The sequence below is a fragment of the Phoenix dactylifera genome, chromosome 11 (genome assembly GCF_009389715.1).
Source record: "Phoenix dactylifera cultivar Barhee BC4 chromosome 11, palm_55x_up_171113_PBpolish2nd_filt_p, whole genome shotgun sequence".
Classification (NCBI taxonomy): Eukaryota; Viridiplantae; Streptophyta; class Magnoliopsida; order Arecales; family Arecaceae; genus Phoenix; species Phoenix dactylifera.
The window spans coordinates 24,081,422-24,097,958 of record NC_052402.1 but is presented as its reverse complement, the minus strand read 5'-3'; the positions used below and the strand labels follow the sequence as shown (position 1 = coordinate 24,097,958).

Here is a 16,537-nt window from a genome sequence, read left to right as displayed (position 1 = left end):
TATCTTGTTTTGGTTTAGGTATACTGAGATTTTTGTACAAACTTCTCCAAGAAATAAAAAATAAAATTTCTCTAAGTACTTTCGGTTTGCACAGTTTGTTTTATTTGAGTTTGATTTATTGTACAGAATTTCTTTCTTTTGATGCCTCTTCTTAGGCTTAATTTCGATCAGAGAATCGGTAAGGATCCCAGCTAATCTTGGGTTATCATCATATGAGATTCTAAAGTTCATCCCCAGATCAAATTCTGAGTGAGCTCGGCTTATGGAGGTCCTAGACGGGTCCGAGGTGTCTTCATGGGAGTAGCTGGTTTCATTACCGAGCTCTCTATTACCTCGGAGGTCTTAGGTCGGAGCCCAAGCAATCCTAGGATATCCTTGATCTTATCTAAGTTGGACATATTAGTCATAGTTGACCGATCATCGAGATACTTCAGCTTATACGTCCCTAGTTGTATTGCTTCAGCTACTCAATTCGGTCCTTCCCAATTTAGGGTCAACTTTTCGAGCTTCCCTAGTTGTGACACTTCAATCTTCCTTAGGATGAGGTCACCAGATCGGAAGAGCTTTCTCTTGACCCTTGAATTGTAATACTGAGTTGCCTTTTGTTAATATGTTGCCATATGGGTTTGAGCTCGTTCTTTTATCTCCTCTAGAAGATCGAGATTAGCTTGGAGCTTATCTGAATTTGTGTAGTCGTTGAAGCTTTCCACCCGAAGTGATGGCAGTCTGATCTCTAGTGGAATTACTGCTTCTGTTCCAAACGCAAAGTTGAAGGGCATCTCTCTAGTAGGAATTCGATATGTTGTTCGGTATGCCCATAAGATATCATATAATTCTTCATTCTTCAATCCATAGTCTTTTTGCTCAGTCCACTCCTACTTTTAGGCCCAGTAGAATTGTCCAATTGGTTACTTTGGTTTCTCAATTGGTTTGGGGGTGTGCTACCAAAGTGAACCAATAATCAATGCCAAGCACGAAAGGTCTGGAACTGAGTATTGTCAAATTGACGCCCATTATCTATGATGATTACTCGAGAAAGTTCGAACCTGCAAATTATAGCCTTTCAGACAAAGTCTCCGAGGTTTTATCTTAGTAATCTGAGCTACTGGTTCAGCTTCTATCCATTTGGTGAAGTAATCCACAGCCATTATGAGAAACTTGCGCTGTCTGGTTGCCACTGAAAAATGTCCGAAGATGTTGATTCTCTATTGTGCAAACAACCAAGGGGCATTGATCTGTGTTAATGGTACCGCTGGTCATCATTGAATGTTGGTGTGGCATTGACATTTGTCACATTTCTTGACGAAGTCAGCTGCATCCCGCTATTATAAGGTCGGCGAGTAGTATCCTTGTCGCAAAATCTTGTAAGCAAATAATCTATCCCCCAAATGATTGCCACATATTTCTTCGTGTACTTTCCGAAGTGTATAATCTGCCTCAATTGGATGGAGGCACTTAAGGAGTGGCAATGAGAATGATCTCCGATATAGCCTGTCATCCAAAAAGACAGAATAGGAAGCTTGACACTTTATTCGGCGGGCTCCAATTCGATCTGTAGACAATTTTTCTTTAAAAAGTTAATTAGAGGATCCATCCAGCTCAGCTCGACCATGGTGTTCATCATGAACTCGGGTTTTTCGATGCTTGGCATCTTCTGGACTTCAAAATATATCGCTTTAGTCAAATCGATAGCTTCCTCCTAGCCAGGTTGTCCTACTACCGACTTGCGATGGGAGACGATAACTTCCTCAACATTAGCATACTTTTCTAACCACACCAACATCTCGACGAAGTCTATAAGGAAGCGTTTCTCCAAGAGAAAAGGAAGCGAGACGATCTTAAACCGTCCTTCATCGGCAACATCACGACTGATTGATCCTGGTCGCGGACTTCTAATGTTGCCTCATTAAAGCAGTTGACATAATTTCTGAAAGACTCTCCTTTCCTCTGTTTAACATCGAGCAACACATCAGAACCACGACGATGTCTTCAACTGGTGATGAAGTTCGCCGTAAAGAAGCGTCCAAGCTACTCAAAAGAATAAATCGATCCAGGCTAAAGCCCTAAGAACTAGAATTGAACTGTTTTGCTAAGAGTAGCAAGAAAAGCTTTGCCAAGCATGGCATCAATAGCTTCATGCAACATCACGAGAGCCTTGAAGCTCTCCAAATAATCCATAGGATCTAAAGTGTTGTCGTATGGCTCCACTTAAGGCATTTTGAATCGAGATGGGATCTGCTCCTCCACGATCTACTAGAAAAAAAAAAGAGATTTTGTGAAGAAGTTGAAGTCATTATCCAGCCTCGAAGTATATCCCTTAAGTGCTTGAATATGTCGACCCATCTTCTCAATCTTTCGATCGACGTCAGCTTTTCGTCGGGCTAGAACTCCGTCTGATGAGAAGATAAATGAGCTAGAGCGGAATCTTTGTCGGAATGGAGGCTTAGACTATGCCACTTCGCATCCCTAATAGGACTCCTACAAGGGTGTATTGACTCTGTCGGGACCACTCAAGACTTCGGAGCTGCAGATAGTGGCTAATTTGGTGCGTATGGTACGTTGGTTATTAAGAATGGTGACTGAGCTGAACAGGTTTTGGCCATGTTGGTGCTAGTCATGTTGCTGATTGCTGCAAACCCTGAACTGCCGCAGTCAAAGTCTACAAGCTTTGTCGACGGGCATATTCCAAGCTCTACAGTGAACCTCGTGGGGCCGGAGCGCGATGCTGTGAGGCATTTGATGCTCGGCGTGGTCTGTTGTTGAGGTGAACGGAAGAAAAGTAAAGTCGGGTATAATATATCATATAATATAAAATATAATAACTCTTTTCATCTGTTTTGCCCGTTGCCCCTCTCCTCCCGCCACCCTGACCACTCATCCTTCCATCCCATCCCCAATCCCTCTCCCACCACCCCCTGAAAACCCACCCCCTCCTCCCCTCCTCGCTCGTACCCCGTCTCCAAACCCTTCCCCCATGGTTTCGAGGGTTCCAGCGACTTGACGAGCGTCGCCATGCATCTGGCCATGGAGCGCTTGATGTCGTCGCCGGGGTAGAGGTTACAGGCCACCGCCACCATTGTATGCTGGGTGGCGGCGCTGCCACGGCGGATCAGATCGGTGAGGTAGAAGAAGACTCCCTCAGAGGAGGAGAGGGCTCTGGGTGTAGCAGGATTAGCGGAGAGGGCATGGATTGCTCTTAGGGCGTACTCCGTCGCTTTCCAATCCGATGCCTTGCGGAGTAACTGCAGGAGCCGCTGTAGGCCCCCTTCCCCGATAATGGAATCTCGGATCTCCTCGTCGCCGGCGGAGGTGAGCGACCAGACGCAGAGGCGGCGTTTGTCTGGGCATCGACCGTGCCGAAGAGGAAGAGGTCAATCGGGAAAATGACGGCACCCTCCTAGGCCATGGTGATGCGGAGATGGATGATATGTTCTTAAGCAAAACCAGCGGGCGACGACGAGGGCTTGGATGGCGTGGGTGCTCGGTCGTGGGAAAGGGAGCTTGAGATCTGGCCCAAACGTCCGACGTCCAATAAGTAGTGGGCTCGGCTCTGAGGAGTAGGCCCGAAAGCCGAATTGGGATCTGACTTAAATTAAACAGTATCCTGACCTGAGCTCCATCCGAACCAGGTCCAGCCCGGCCGTCTAATCCAAAGCGCGTAGCTGTTGGTCCCCTTCTAAACTTTAGTATGACGGACCGACGTATTAAGGCAGGGCAGCTCCGAGGAAGGTGCCGAATGCCGCTAGCGTTCGCTGCCCCTTTAATGCTTTCACCGTTTTTTTTTCTTCACAATATCTTCTCGTCGTCATCTCTTCCCTTCTCTTCCAATACGCTCTCGTCGGTCGTCCGCCTGCGGTACTCTCTCTCTGTCTCTCTTCCATTTGGATTCTAAATTAAGATATTTGCTGTTTCGGCATTGTCGGAGACCTCAAACTTTTCCCAATCGGGGGGGGGGGGGCTTCTCCTCCTGGCCTTGCAACGCTCTTCGTATCTCAAATGGTGTTCCGCCGTCCATTTTCTCTTACTTGTCGATTCCGGAGCCCCCCGATGATGCGAAATTCGCATCTTTCTCCCGAATTTTGATCCAAAATCCGGACTTTCCGACTCTTAAGATCCGATCCTTCTCAAAATTGGAGCCTTTCCTCATGGAGCTCGTCACCGAGGACCCGGCGGCGGAGGGCAAGGAGCCGGAGATGGAGAGCCCCGCCAGGGAGCCCCGCCACTACCGGAGCCATTTCCCCGGCGCGGTCCGGCAAAAGGCCTACCTTTTCGATGGCCACGGCAACTTCTTCACGAAGGAATGGGACCTCCGAGAGGGCAACGGCCGAGAGTTTTGCTGGTATCACGTCGAGCTCCCTAAGGGCAACCAGAAGCTCGCCATCTCCGCTCAGTACCTCATCGACGTTCTCTGCCCGCCATTGAAACTCCAAGACATTCTCACCCTCGTCAGCAATGGTCCCTTCTGCGGCCATGTGGATGGAGCCCTCGTGTTCCGGGTGAACTCTCCGGGCCCGGCGGCGAGCAATTTCACGCTTCGGCTCGCGGCCAGGGTCACCGAGAACTCAGTGATCACCGTGAGCCTGGGACGGGTGCCGAGGCTGGGTTTTTCGCAGACTGAGCAATCGCTGCTGTCGGAGATACCGAGCGTGGAGAGCCCGAGCCCACGTTTGGTGAGAGATGAGGAGATTGGTGGTTCAAGCGGCATTGTGATTCGCGAGCATGTTCTTGAGTTTTTGCTGACAATGAATCATTCGGAGGAGGCCGATAATCCTGTACCGAAGACTATTTCTAATCTCATTGTGCATATTGTTGACAGCCATATTGATCAGGTGCAGGATATAGTGACAAAGCTTGAGATGGAGTTGGATTCGATGGAGCTGGAATTGGACAAAGGTAATTATTGCCATGAATCAATCTTTGCCAATATCTTAACTGCTCTTATTTCATTGGCGCCAATATATCTATCGGTTATAGATTTAAATGTTAGTTACAGCACTGAATCTGTATGGAATGTTGTAGAAGGAAAAAAATGCAAATTTGGATTTGGAAATCGAAAGATTACTGTTTACAGAACGCACATGATTCTGGAGGCAACCTATAGATACTTACCTTAGATATTTCATGGCAAAGATTGGCAAAGAAATATCTTTTCTTTCCATGACAAAGGCAATCTTTTTCTTTATTAAGGGTATAATAGATATTTCACTCAACTTTTTTAGAAAAGTAGATGCTCAATCAAACATAAATCACTCTAAAATATACTATTTTCTATGGTCAACCAAATATGCTAAAATCATTTTTTTCAAGTATCATATTTCCAGGAATCAACTTTCCAGAAAAAATATTTCGGTAAGAAAAAATTCTTTCCGCGAACCAAACGAGTACTGAACGTAATTAAAAACTATAGATTAAGTGTGTTGATGTGGTAAAATAGTTTCTCCACAAGTCTTCAAGTGAATGAAAATACTAGATGATTGAAAACTAAATGTGGATAAAAATTGATATGTTAAGTAGCACAGCTGCCATTTAGTGAAGTTTATGAGTCATATGAAATTGTTTTGGTGGCGAATGATTGAATAGAGGCAATGAAAGATGACAATCATCTTTAACTTTGTGATAGAATTTTCAACCTATAATCCTAACACTCCTTGCTGCAATGACTTGGGTCTGCTGGAGAGAATGAAATGCAAGAATTTTCCTCAACAAACGTACCTCTGTATGATCGATTGCTTCTGAAGGTCTTTCACTGTTTACTGAATGGTCTTCCTTGTGTGATCATAAACAATTGGCTGATTTGTGAAGAATTTGGGCTAGAGTGAAGAACAGCAAAGAGGTGCTTGTTGGACATTGTACGCATTCAATCAGATCTCCTCTTCTTCTATTTTTTAATTTTTATTGTTCTATATTCTCTGCAAGAGCAGCAAAGTACTCTGTTTAGTGCTCTTGATTTCTTATCTTCTTTAAATTTCAATAAATTATGGGTGGCAGCTTAGCCTCCCTTTCCCTCTAAAAAAAAAAAAACCTTTATGATAGGATACTGGACTAGGAAGTTTGATTTTGTGTTGAAGATTGTAGGAAAAAGAGGGGAAGACCTAAGGTAACATGGATGGAAGTTGTGAGAAAAGATATAGAAAAGCTTGAAATAACATAAGAAGTGGCCCCGAATAAGAATACTTGGTAAATGAGAATCTGTAAAGCTGACCCCAAACAGTTCAGAAAAAGGCTGGATTGTTATGGTGTGAATAGGATGCTCAACTAGGAGGCTTACTCATAGGCAAATTATGGAAATGTTTGCTAAGAGATTGTGGATGTGATCATTTTATGTTTCTGTAAGAAAATTGTATAACAGATCACCAATGGAGGGAGCACGGCAGGTGTTGAGGGAAAATAAAGTTATGTTCACAACATGTAGGACAGGAAATCAGTGGCACTTGACTACTGTTATTTTGGGGAGAACAAGTATATGGGGGGCTAATACAAGGAATGAGAATCTTTTATGATAATATCAATGAGTTCCTAGATGCTATGGGCCTATGCAGGTAGGCATGTGACTCTTTCATCGTCACACTTTGTCGTATATAGAGGAATCTTAAAGTATGGGCATTATAAATGTTGTTTATGGATGATGTGTTGGTTAATGTCTTGAGTATATGGGCATGCTAAGATGAATCATACAAGGAAGCTTTAGGGATTGTTTCTGAAATCAGAAAGCATTGTTTGCATTTTCTATAGCAACATGTAAGGAAATCAATCTGTGGTAAATTTGTGAGCCAAAGGATATCACTAGTTTGGTATTTCTGCTAAGTTATGGCTGTTTGTCAGAAATCAGAAACATTAGGAGATATGTGATGGCATTTCTAGATTCAACTAGAGTAGGTGAACAAAATAAATATAACTATAACTATCAAGCCTTGGTCTTAATATTTGGGGTCAACTTGTTTAGACCTTTTCTGTCATTCTTTCCTATAAAGGCTTTGTTTGTAGTTTATCCAATTTTGCTTATAATTTTGTATTATCTGATCCTTCATTTCTCTTCCTTGATATTATAACAATAAGCTAAGTATAAAAGTCTCCAATAATGTGTCAGACTTGAGGGGTGAGTACACTAAAAACAAGAAAGCTGGGACAGATATGCGCTAAACATAGGAAATATAAAACTTAGAAATCAGCTAATTGTGAAGCATTAAATAGTTGAATTAAGGAGTGGTAAGGTCTTATGGATTGATCAAGTTGGTGTTGCCCACTGAGATTTCAATGACATATGCCATTCTTATAGCATGCCATCATGTGGTACAAATCATATGGGGATATACAGGACCTTGTTTACTATGAAAATACAGTTTTGCTCTAGGTAACTTTTTGCTTGCTACTGACATAAAGTACATTTTATAGAGTTATCCTCTGTGTGCGATGAGGCATCAGCAGCATTTGCACCATATAATATGGTATACAATGATATTCTAAATTTTGACGGTTATGTGCATTGGAGAACAAATAAAGCCATAGTTTGAAAAAGGCCTTAAATTTGGGTGGAAGAATGTATGGTGGAAAGTTAACGCTAAGAAAACCTCGAGAGAAGTGTAAAAATAGGATTTGAAGAACATACCATAGAAACATAGCCTTTTATAAGCATTAGTAGCAAGAGTCCACTGTTTATCTATTTTTTAGTTACAAAGCATCGCAACTGAATGAAGAGTGTGTTTGGTTCACGACCGGAACCGGAATGGCTTGGAATGGGAATCGGAATGGCCATATTCTCCAACACGTTTGGTTTATGATTGGAATTGGGATCGGAATATCCAATTGGGGCATTTTTCGAAAATCAACTAAGTAAAGGGGTATTTTTGGAATTTTTTAAAAGTAAATCTGGCAGAATGGGATTTGACTACTTGGAGAAGAGCCGGGATTAAGTTTTGGGGATTGAGGCATTCCCCCTTGGAATATGAATGGGAATGGGACTCCCTCCAACCAAATAACGGGAGTGGGAGTCACTCATTCTCATTCTCATTCTATAGCCCGACTACCCCCAACCAAACATATCCGAGATATATTTACAATTTTAGCTATTTCACTTACTTTTAGCATGGCTATGAGTTTCTTTTTAACTTTTTTTCTCCTTCTGCACTCTTACACTAGTGTGTAAGCATTGTTGGTCAATATACTCGCTGAAGCTATTCTTTTGTCTCTAGGAGGATCTACACTGAGGAAACAATTGTTGGATGATAGAAGATTTCCCAAAATGCATTTGAATTTGCAGCATCTCCTGCAGGTATTCTTTTTTTTTTTTTTTTTTGGTGGAAAGCTAATGGTAGGAAGGTGGTGGTAACTTTAAAATCCTATAGTTGTCCAACTTGACATGAATCTGAGTGAACGAGTATGTTCAAATGTGCACATGCATGTGTATGATCATCTGCCTCTGGATCATTTGAACTAAGAACTCCCAACTCTAAATGGATTATTGATCTTCTCATTTTTCTATTCATATTGTAATCCAGGTAGTTGCTCATGGTGAGCAAGTATTCCCACGTGTAAAAGAGAAGTGTGCAACTAAAAGTTGGTTTGCGAGTGAAGACATAATTGCTCTTGAAGAACTAATCGGTCGTCTTAGGAGGCTAAAAGAGAATTTGGGATTCATAGTTAATCGGGTGACAGCAATTCAGGCTGGTCTTGATAGCTGGCAGTCAGAGCAAATAAACAGGAAGCTTTACTATCTTTCTTTTCTGTCTATGATCTTTCTTCCATTATCTATTGTTACTGGAGGTAGTTTCTCGCTTCACTTTATCAATTTGAAGTACTATATTCAATATCACATGATTCATTTACAAGGGACTCAGTTGGATAAATGTTTAATTCATCTATTCTTTTGATGTCGCAGTATTTGGGATGAATGTTGGGGGTGTACCATGGACAGGGCAAGGAGGCCCTGATTTGAAAGACGGGTTCCGTAAGGTTATGATTCTCTGTGCTGTGTTACTGTTTCTGCTTCTAGTTTGCTTCACTTTTCCTTCCCTCTATGCACGGATATCTTCTGGGAGAAGGCATGCTGCACTGAGTTGGTCTATTGGTAGAAAGTCATTCTTGAGAAAAACCATTCATCGAGATAGATTTCAGGGAGGAGATTACATCCACATCTGAAAAGTTACCTTGTTCTTGAACAGTTGGAATCAGTTTCTATAGCATATAATTAATAGATGCAGTTTTTATGGCATGCTAATATTATTCTTCGTCTGGATTGTCTCAAGTCTCTCCAAATCTCTTGCAGGGAATGTTCCATCTCTTTCTCAAGCAGTTTCTTGTAAAGGCCATTATAAGTACTCTCGCCCTTAAGCCAAATTTTCATAATGTAACAAAAAACGAATTTTGCTCCATCTTTTCAGCTGACTATTGCCGCAATTCGAAATTTTTCTCATCTTGGTGTGCAAGGATGTCAATTAACAGCGAAATGAATATCCTAAAACATCATGGATGGTTTGTGTGAAACCCAATAGTCCCACATCGGAAAGACTCGTTCCAGAGTCTAGGCATATGAAGCGGTGTCTCCAAATCCTTGAGACGTGTTTTGGGAGAAAAACAAAACCGAGGAGAGGTGAAGGACGCTTGCATGAAGCCCCGAAACCGGACAATATCTGGTAGGGAAGCTCCGTGTTTTCCCCTCACATGGCCCCCACGTGGGCACTGGGTCCCTTACATGCCCCGCACAGGCGGGGGCGTAACATTTGGTATCAGAGCCGAGGACGGCTCTTGTCCGATGGTGTAAAGGGTGTAAGGCCCAATAGTCCCATATCGGAAAGACTCGTTCCAGAGTCTGGGCATATGAGGTGAGTGTCTCTAAATCCTGCAGACGCGTTTTGGGAGGAAAACAAAACTGGAGAAGGATGAAGGACGCTTACGTGAAGCCTCAAAACCGGACAATATCTGGCAGGAGAGCTCCGTATTCCCCCCCTCATGTGGCCCCCACGTGGGCACTGGGTGCCTCACGTGCCCCGTGCAGACGGAGACGTGATAGTTTGGATGTTCCTATATGAATATGCACAGCCGTTGCAAAGCGATGCAATCATTTAAAAGAGCAACTGAAACTGAAGCAGAATTCATTTTGAAACAGGGTAAATCTGACAGAATTCTGGAGTGCTCTTTTATCATGTCTTCTATTCACTTGTTGGAGCAATGCGCTATTCTGGTCTAGCATTCCGCTGTTGCGGTGATCTGATCTGACGAGAGGAGGGTGGAAAGGGAAGAACAAGTCTTCTTGATAAGGAAAAAAAAAAGAAAAGAAAAGGTCTCAGCTTGTCTTAAGCTAAATCAAAATGAGACTGATATTGTATTAAACATAGACCAATCCCTGAAGAAAGAAAGAGCAGAGTGCACATATACTGATGTAGAGGAATTCTTGTGGAGAAAGCTTCAGGCATTTCTCTGATATACTTCTTCGTCCGATTAGTCCAGAGGGACAACAGACTTCAAGGTCATCCTTTGGTATATCCAAGGATTTCATCTGATCAAAATGCTCAATGGTAGAGGTAAAGAAAGATACGATTGGCTAATTGACATGCCATCCTTTCTTGGCTAGGATGCCTCTGCATTGTCTGTCTTTAATAGCTAGCCATAAAGATGTGATTTTGCTTTTTAAACAGCTTTCAGATCCTTAGTTGTAATGCTGGAGTGATCAGCTTTAAATCACAATGGAAATGGCCTCCCTTAATTATCTCAGAAATTCTTCCCTTATAAGAAGGTGGTACATTGAAAAGTAATTATTTTTCTTGGGAATGTTATTTGCTTCTTCTAAGACAGGTTGCTGCTTCAACTGATTCCTAGCAAACTCAATAACTGAATCCATAAATCCATGCACAATATACTCTCATTCACAAAATCAACTATAGCACATGCCACCACTTCTGAACTTAGTTAAAAATCAGCAACTTTATGCCTCCTAAGCCAAGAAGCAAGCATCACTACCACCATCCCTCATGGGAGTCTACTGGGAAAAATGATGATTCCCAGAAAGTGCTTCTTGTTGCGGTCCTCCTGGTGATCCTATCGATCAATGCTAATACTTGTGGTGCTGCTCAGCTCCTATCAGAAAGATCATACCACTGGTGTCAACATATCATCATTAGACTTGATTTATCATCTATAGCAGGATTGCTTCCGAGCATCCCCAGTTTCTCTTTCTTTGGACATGATGTTCATCTGCTGGATTTCTTGTCTTCCATATTTTGTTATCAGTTTTGAGGATTTGCAGGTTACTGATGACTGCAAAAAAAAAAAATGGTAATGTGTTGATGCTTACCATTTTCTTTAATTCCAGTCTAGCTGATCCTTGAAGTCTGGTGTGATGCTTATCATCAGCTTGTACTGATGTTTTGAAAGTTTTCCGTTAAGTACGACTTGATCCTGATTTCTCTTTCCATTAACTCCTTTTCAGTTCTCATAATTGATTACAATTATATAATCATTTTGTGGAGATCTAACAGGTTTTTCTCTACGTAAACATGTAGAAGTTTATGATTGATCATTTTTTGAGCTATGTAGATATCACCCAACAAGCTTAGATCCATTCCCAGGAGGAGGTGCCAACCAGCTCAACCAAGTCTGTTGGCAAAAGATTATCATTGTTCAAAAATTCATCTTTTTTTTGCATAAGATTAAACATTCTAGATGTACTTGTTAATGCATGCACACCAAAAATAATGCTATTTGATAAATCCAATTTTGTCTAAGATAGTCTTGACATTGGCCGAGCTGCTGCTCTGACTCCTAATTGGGTAACAAGCCATTTTTTCCCTTCTTTTGGATAATTTAATCAAATATGAACTGTAAATTTAAACTTAGTTAATGAGTCTCAGGAAATCAAGTTTAATTGGCAGATAACTAGTCAATTAAAGAAGTAAATGCAGTGCCAAGAAAACTACTTTGCTACCAATCACCTGCTAATGATCATCGTTCGCTCGGGATGTGGTAGTTGCGGATTGATGCCGGATCGGCGATATCTGCTGCTTAGCCAATCATCGACTTCCACATCTCCCTATCTGCAAGTGGATGATCTTTAATTTCTTCAAAAGAGGTTAATCATGGTTTGCCGGAGAAACTATCCATTTTGTAATTTTTGTTTTTCCTGGGTGGAATACATATGCCGCATACATAAACAGCCTATGTACATGTATAGCCGCAGCACACGGCCAGGTAATTATAAGGAAGAACACCAAGATTGGAGATTGGAAAGCAATGTGGTGCTACGTGGACCAATCAAAGCTTCTAAAACCCTATCCAATCTGAAACTCTCATCTTCCCTGGATCCAGTTCCACGTCCACCCCATATCCAGAAAACCATTTCTCTCCACTCATCACAAAGCCAACGCAATAACCCCCCCACTTCCACCTACCAAAAGCCAACAAGAGAGGAAGACAGACCTCGGAGGGAGTGGTGAGAGAGAAATGGCATCAACTGCTTGCTTCCTCCACCACCATGCACCCTCCACCTCAAGGACTCCATCACGTCCCATGCCGCGCATCAGGCCTACCCAGCTGGTCTGCAGGGCCCAGAAGCAGGCAGGCCTAGAAGCCGAGAGCGACGCCGTGATCTCCCGTCGGCTGGCTCTGACGGTCCTCGTCGGCGCTGCTGCCGTCGGTGTGAAGGTCTCGCCTGCCGATGCCGCCTATGGGGAAGCAGGTAGTCTTTCCTTCAACTCTTACCCTGCAATAAAAACACTGGCAATAATTATTCAACTTGAGGCCTGTGATAGTCCTAGCCATCAGTATGTGTATAAATTACATAAGAATTTGAACAGAAAAGGAAAATATAACTAATTTGAACATGAGTATAGTATAACTTGTATCCAATTTTTAAAGAAATAAAAATGCCTAAGATTGTTTGTTGGATGCAGCTAATATCTTTGGGAAGCCGAAGACAGACACAGACTTCTTGCCAATCAGTGGCGATGGCTTCAAGCTGATGATACCATCAAAGTGGAACCCAAGCAAAGAGGTGGAGTTTCCTGGTCAGGTGCTGAGGTTTGAAGACAACTTGGACTCCAACAGCAACGTTGGCGTCATGGTCACCCCCACAACAAAGTCATCCATCACTGACTATGGCAGCCCTGAGGAATTCCTCTCACAAGTAATTACATTTCCTCTCTATTTTAGTTCTTAATATACTAGCAAAGTTTCAATCATGGGAGTTTTTTTTTTTTGATGTAACAATCATGGGAGTTTTCTAAGCCAGATAATCTTAACCAGGCCATACTCAACAGTATAAAAACAAATCATGAGGAACTGTAAGAAATCCTGAATAGATGGTATGTTATTATCCTGTTGTTATGTGCATTCCTCATGCCAAAATTAATGCTTCTTAGCTTGTTAGAATTTGGTGAACCATGAGTCCTAACCAGTGAATCTTTCCTGCATATGTTCTATTAATCCTTTGCCATCTGTTATAATTAAAGGCTGCACCTTCTGCCACTGCTAGCTTTCTACATTTTCTTGCACTTCATCCATATTCTTTAAGTGATCCCATCCAATTTCCTAAACCTTCAAGATCAGCTGCGTTTCTTATTTGGCCCTCCAATTTTTTTATGGATGACTACTTATCTGAAGATTTTTTTTGCCGCATCCACTGTGGCTAATCAAATAAAGCTCTAAGTGATCTCATAAAAGTTTGACTTTAAGAACAAGAACCAGGGGAGAAAAGTTATGTCAGCTTCTCGATATACACAGTTGGTGAGGAACAATGATCAGCAAAATTCCTCAACAAGTAGCTCATGGGGTTTCTATACTAGTTGCTCGAGTTCAAAAATAAAAAAGAAAAAAGGGGGGGGAGAAAAAATCATGTAGTTGCTCAAGACATTAAATACAAGATTTTGGCAACTGCGCAAGGCTGCAGCCCAAGTTTATAAGCAAAAGTTCTGATACCAGAATGCTGGAGGACTTGAGTTACAATACATTTCTGTGCAGGTTGATTACTTGCTAGGGAAACAGGCTTACTCCGGCAAAACAGTCTCTGAGGTATGTTAAAAACCATGACAAACTTATTAGTCTTTATCAATACTTGGTTGTGCCTTTTGATGCTCACATGAGACAAAGAAAATATTCAAGGAAACATTATGAAACTATACAATTTGTGGTGATAGGGTGGGTTCGACCAGGATGCTGTAGCAACAGCCAACATATTGGAAAGCTCCACACCGGTGGTAGGTGGGAAAAAATACTACAACATCTCAGTTTTAACGAGGACAGCTGATGGAGATGAAGGTGGGAAGCACCAGCTCATAATCGCAACAGTTTCAGATGGTAAACTATACATATGCAAGGCACAAGCTGGTGACAAGAGATGGTTCAAGGGTGCCAGGAAATTTGTGGAGAGCACAGCCAACTCCTTCAACGTTGTATAAGAAGGAGGCGTTATGTGACATTTCTTTCTGTAAATGAGTTGAAAGCAATCAGAACTGCCATCTTTAGGATCAGAATATGTTTAATATGAGTTGTTTGATAAGAAATCGGTATATGGGATTTCAAGGTGCCACTCAAGCAATTTTAATCTGAAATATCTTTGGAAAAAATCTCCATTTCATTTGTACCCCCTAAATATTGTTTAATTATATAAAATGTTATAATTTCACCAGTAAAGCTTTGATGCTGTAATAGAGGTTAAGCTCTGGGAGTTATGCCTAAGATTTGGAAGATGGCAACTTAAAGATGATGGAACACTGTTCCATTCAATGGTTGCTCCATCTTAAAGATGATGGCTTTAGGAATGATGAAACAAGTCATCAGATAGTCCAGTAGTGCACACAATACCGATTTGATCAGGTAAATAGAGTCCTCCATTTCTAGCCCTCCAATCTTCCTTGCATGCTTTGAGTTAATGCGCTGTAGTCCGATTTACTAGGCCTCCTTCCAATGATCAGCACCCCGAGATATAGCCACATGCCAGTATATTCTGATACTCCCACAGTACCTTGATTCTTTGCTTCATGCCAAGATTAACCTTCGAGTCGAACTTCAATGAAGATTTCTGCAACTTGACCCTCACCAAACATCAAGTAATACCCCATGACAATTTCCTTCAGCACTATAGGTTTTGCCTCAGTGGCATAAACCACCAACATACAATCATCTGCAAACAAAAGATGCGAAATTTGTGGAGCTGCTAGGTCAAACTAGTAAGCAGTTGATGCATGGTTGGAGACAGCAATCATCGACATACGTAACAATGCATCAGCATATATAATAAAAAGGTATGGAGAAAGAGAGCACCCTTATCACAAAACTATAGAGAGCTCGAGAATTCTTTAAATGCAACCATGCACCTAGCCAATCCAATCATCTCGGAACCTCATCTACCTTAGAGAGTGGAAAAAAAAGTCCCACTGAACTCGGTCATAGGCTCTTTCCATATCCAAGTTTATATCTATGAGACTGCATCAGATGGAGGCCTTGATGAGGTCGCTCATGATCTCTTAAGCAAGAAGAATATTGTCTGAAATGCTTCTAACATCAGTAATTTCAACATCAGTTGCATCCTATTGACAATGATATTTGCCATAATTTTATAGAGTGGTGCACAAGTTAAATAGGTCCAAAATGAGATGACTCTACCTCATCTAACCTCTCGGGTAGAGGAGTACCATGAAGGTCTTACCATAATTTTATATCTACATCCTCTGTAACTTCTCCATTCCTGTCCCTTAGCAAGCAGATGAAATTTGTGTGCCTTTTTTATCATTGTGGATCTGTGCAAGAATTTATTATTCATATCCCCATAATGCAACCAATCAACCTTGGATTTTTGCCATCAATAGATCTCTTGTTTACGAAGTAGAGGGTGGTTATGTGAAAGACTAGCCCTTAGGATGTTTAAATTAGCATCCGAAAGCCCCCTTTTGATTAAACTCCTTCTGCTGGAGGTGAACTATAGTTCCATCACCTTGGCCTGCGCTTCATGAGCACAAGTTTCCACTTTACACGGTACATGGCACATCACACCATACCAGGATATTCCACACACCTCGTGCAATATCCCAAGATCGAGAACAAAAGAGCCAAATCTTTTTAAAGTGAAAATTAAAAGAAATAACAGTATCAACAAGAAGAAGCAATGATCTGAACAGAGGCAGGATAAGTGACGCACCTGGTAGTTTGAAAAATATTAAATCCAACCTTGAATAAAATGCTCCATCAATACATTCCCATAGCATTGCCTAACCTGACCCCTTGTTGCGCCATGTGAAATGGATTCCAGTAAAGCCCAAGTCAAAAAAGAAGTATTAGAGGAGACAAACTCCTTGAATTCTCTGATGCCAATCTTCTCTGTAAAGGGTTTATTACCCCTATTTCTCCTTCTAACCATCACCATAGCTGAAATCATCCACCACCAGAGCAAGGATACCCAATTGTGGAAGATTCTTGCCACAGGGTCAGCCTAAGCAAATACTCCATGTCAAGCAACCATAGATCCTCATTTGCTTCAGAGATAATAGCAAAAGTCTGTGGGCCGCAGATATTAAACACGTCAACAATTGCAGAGTCCCTTTTCCATATTGTA

The 16,537-nt window shown here is 41.8% G+C and overlaps 2 protein-coding genes across 2 annotated transcripts; both read left to right on the top strand.

The window, feature by feature from the left end:
• Nucleotides 1–2,899: 2,899 nt before the first annotated feature.
• On the top strand, nucleotides 2,900–9,214 carry LOC103721346. Its single transcript, XM_008811520.4, has 4 exons — nucleotides 2,900–4,893; nucleotides 8,190–8,269; nucleotides 8,496–8,760; nucleotides 8,876–9,214. The coding sequence occupies exons 1-4, from the start codon at nucleotides 4,146–4,148 to the stop codon at nucleotides 9,133–9,135; spliced, it is 1,353 nt and encodes a 450-aa protein (XP_008809742.2). The 5' UTR covers nucleotides 2,900–4,145; the 3' UTR covers nucleotides 9,136–9,214.
• Nucleotides 9,215–12,323: 3,109 nt separating this feature from the next.
• Nucleotides 12,324–14,609, top strand: LOC103721347 (oxygen-evolving enhancer protein 2, chloroplastic-like). The gene is made up of 4 exons (XM_008811521.3): nucleotides 12,324–12,667; nucleotides 12,882–13,114; nucleotides 13,948–13,998; nucleotides 14,124–14,609. Exons 1-4 carry the CDS (start codon nucleotides 12,433–12,435, stop codon nucleotides 14,382–14,384), a joined length of 780 nt encoding a protein of 259 aa, XP_008809743.2. The 5' UTR covers nucleotides 12,324–12,432; the 3' UTR covers nucleotides 14,385–14,609.
• The last annotated feature ends 1,928 nt before the right edge of the window (nucleotides 14,610–16,537 follow it).

Coding starts and splice junctions, on each gene's coding strand:
- LOC103721346 (XM_008811520.4), top strand. CDS start 4,146: ATGGAGCTCGTCACCGAGGACCCGGCGGCGGAGGGCAAGGAGCCGGAG. Junction 4,894..8,189: donor GGAGCTGGAATTGGACAAAG/GTAATTATTGCC, acceptor TTTTGTCTCTAG/GAGGATCTACACTGAGGAAA. Junction 8,270..8,495: donor ATTTGCAGCATCTCCTGCAG/GTATTCTTTTTT, acceptor ATTGTAATCCAG/GTAGTTGCTCATGGTGAGCA.
- LOC103721347 (XM_008811521.3), top strand. CDS start 12,433: ATGGCATCAACTGCTTGCTTCCTCCACCACCATGCACCCTCCACCTCA. Junction 12,668..12,881: donor TGCCGCCTATGGGGAAGCAG/GTAGTCTTTCCT, acceptor TGTTGGATGCAG/CTAATATCTTTGGGAAGCCG. Junction 13,999..14,123: donor CCGGCAAAACAGTCTCTGAG/GTATGTTAAAAA, acceptor TTGTGGTGATAG/GGTGGGTTCGACCAGGATGC.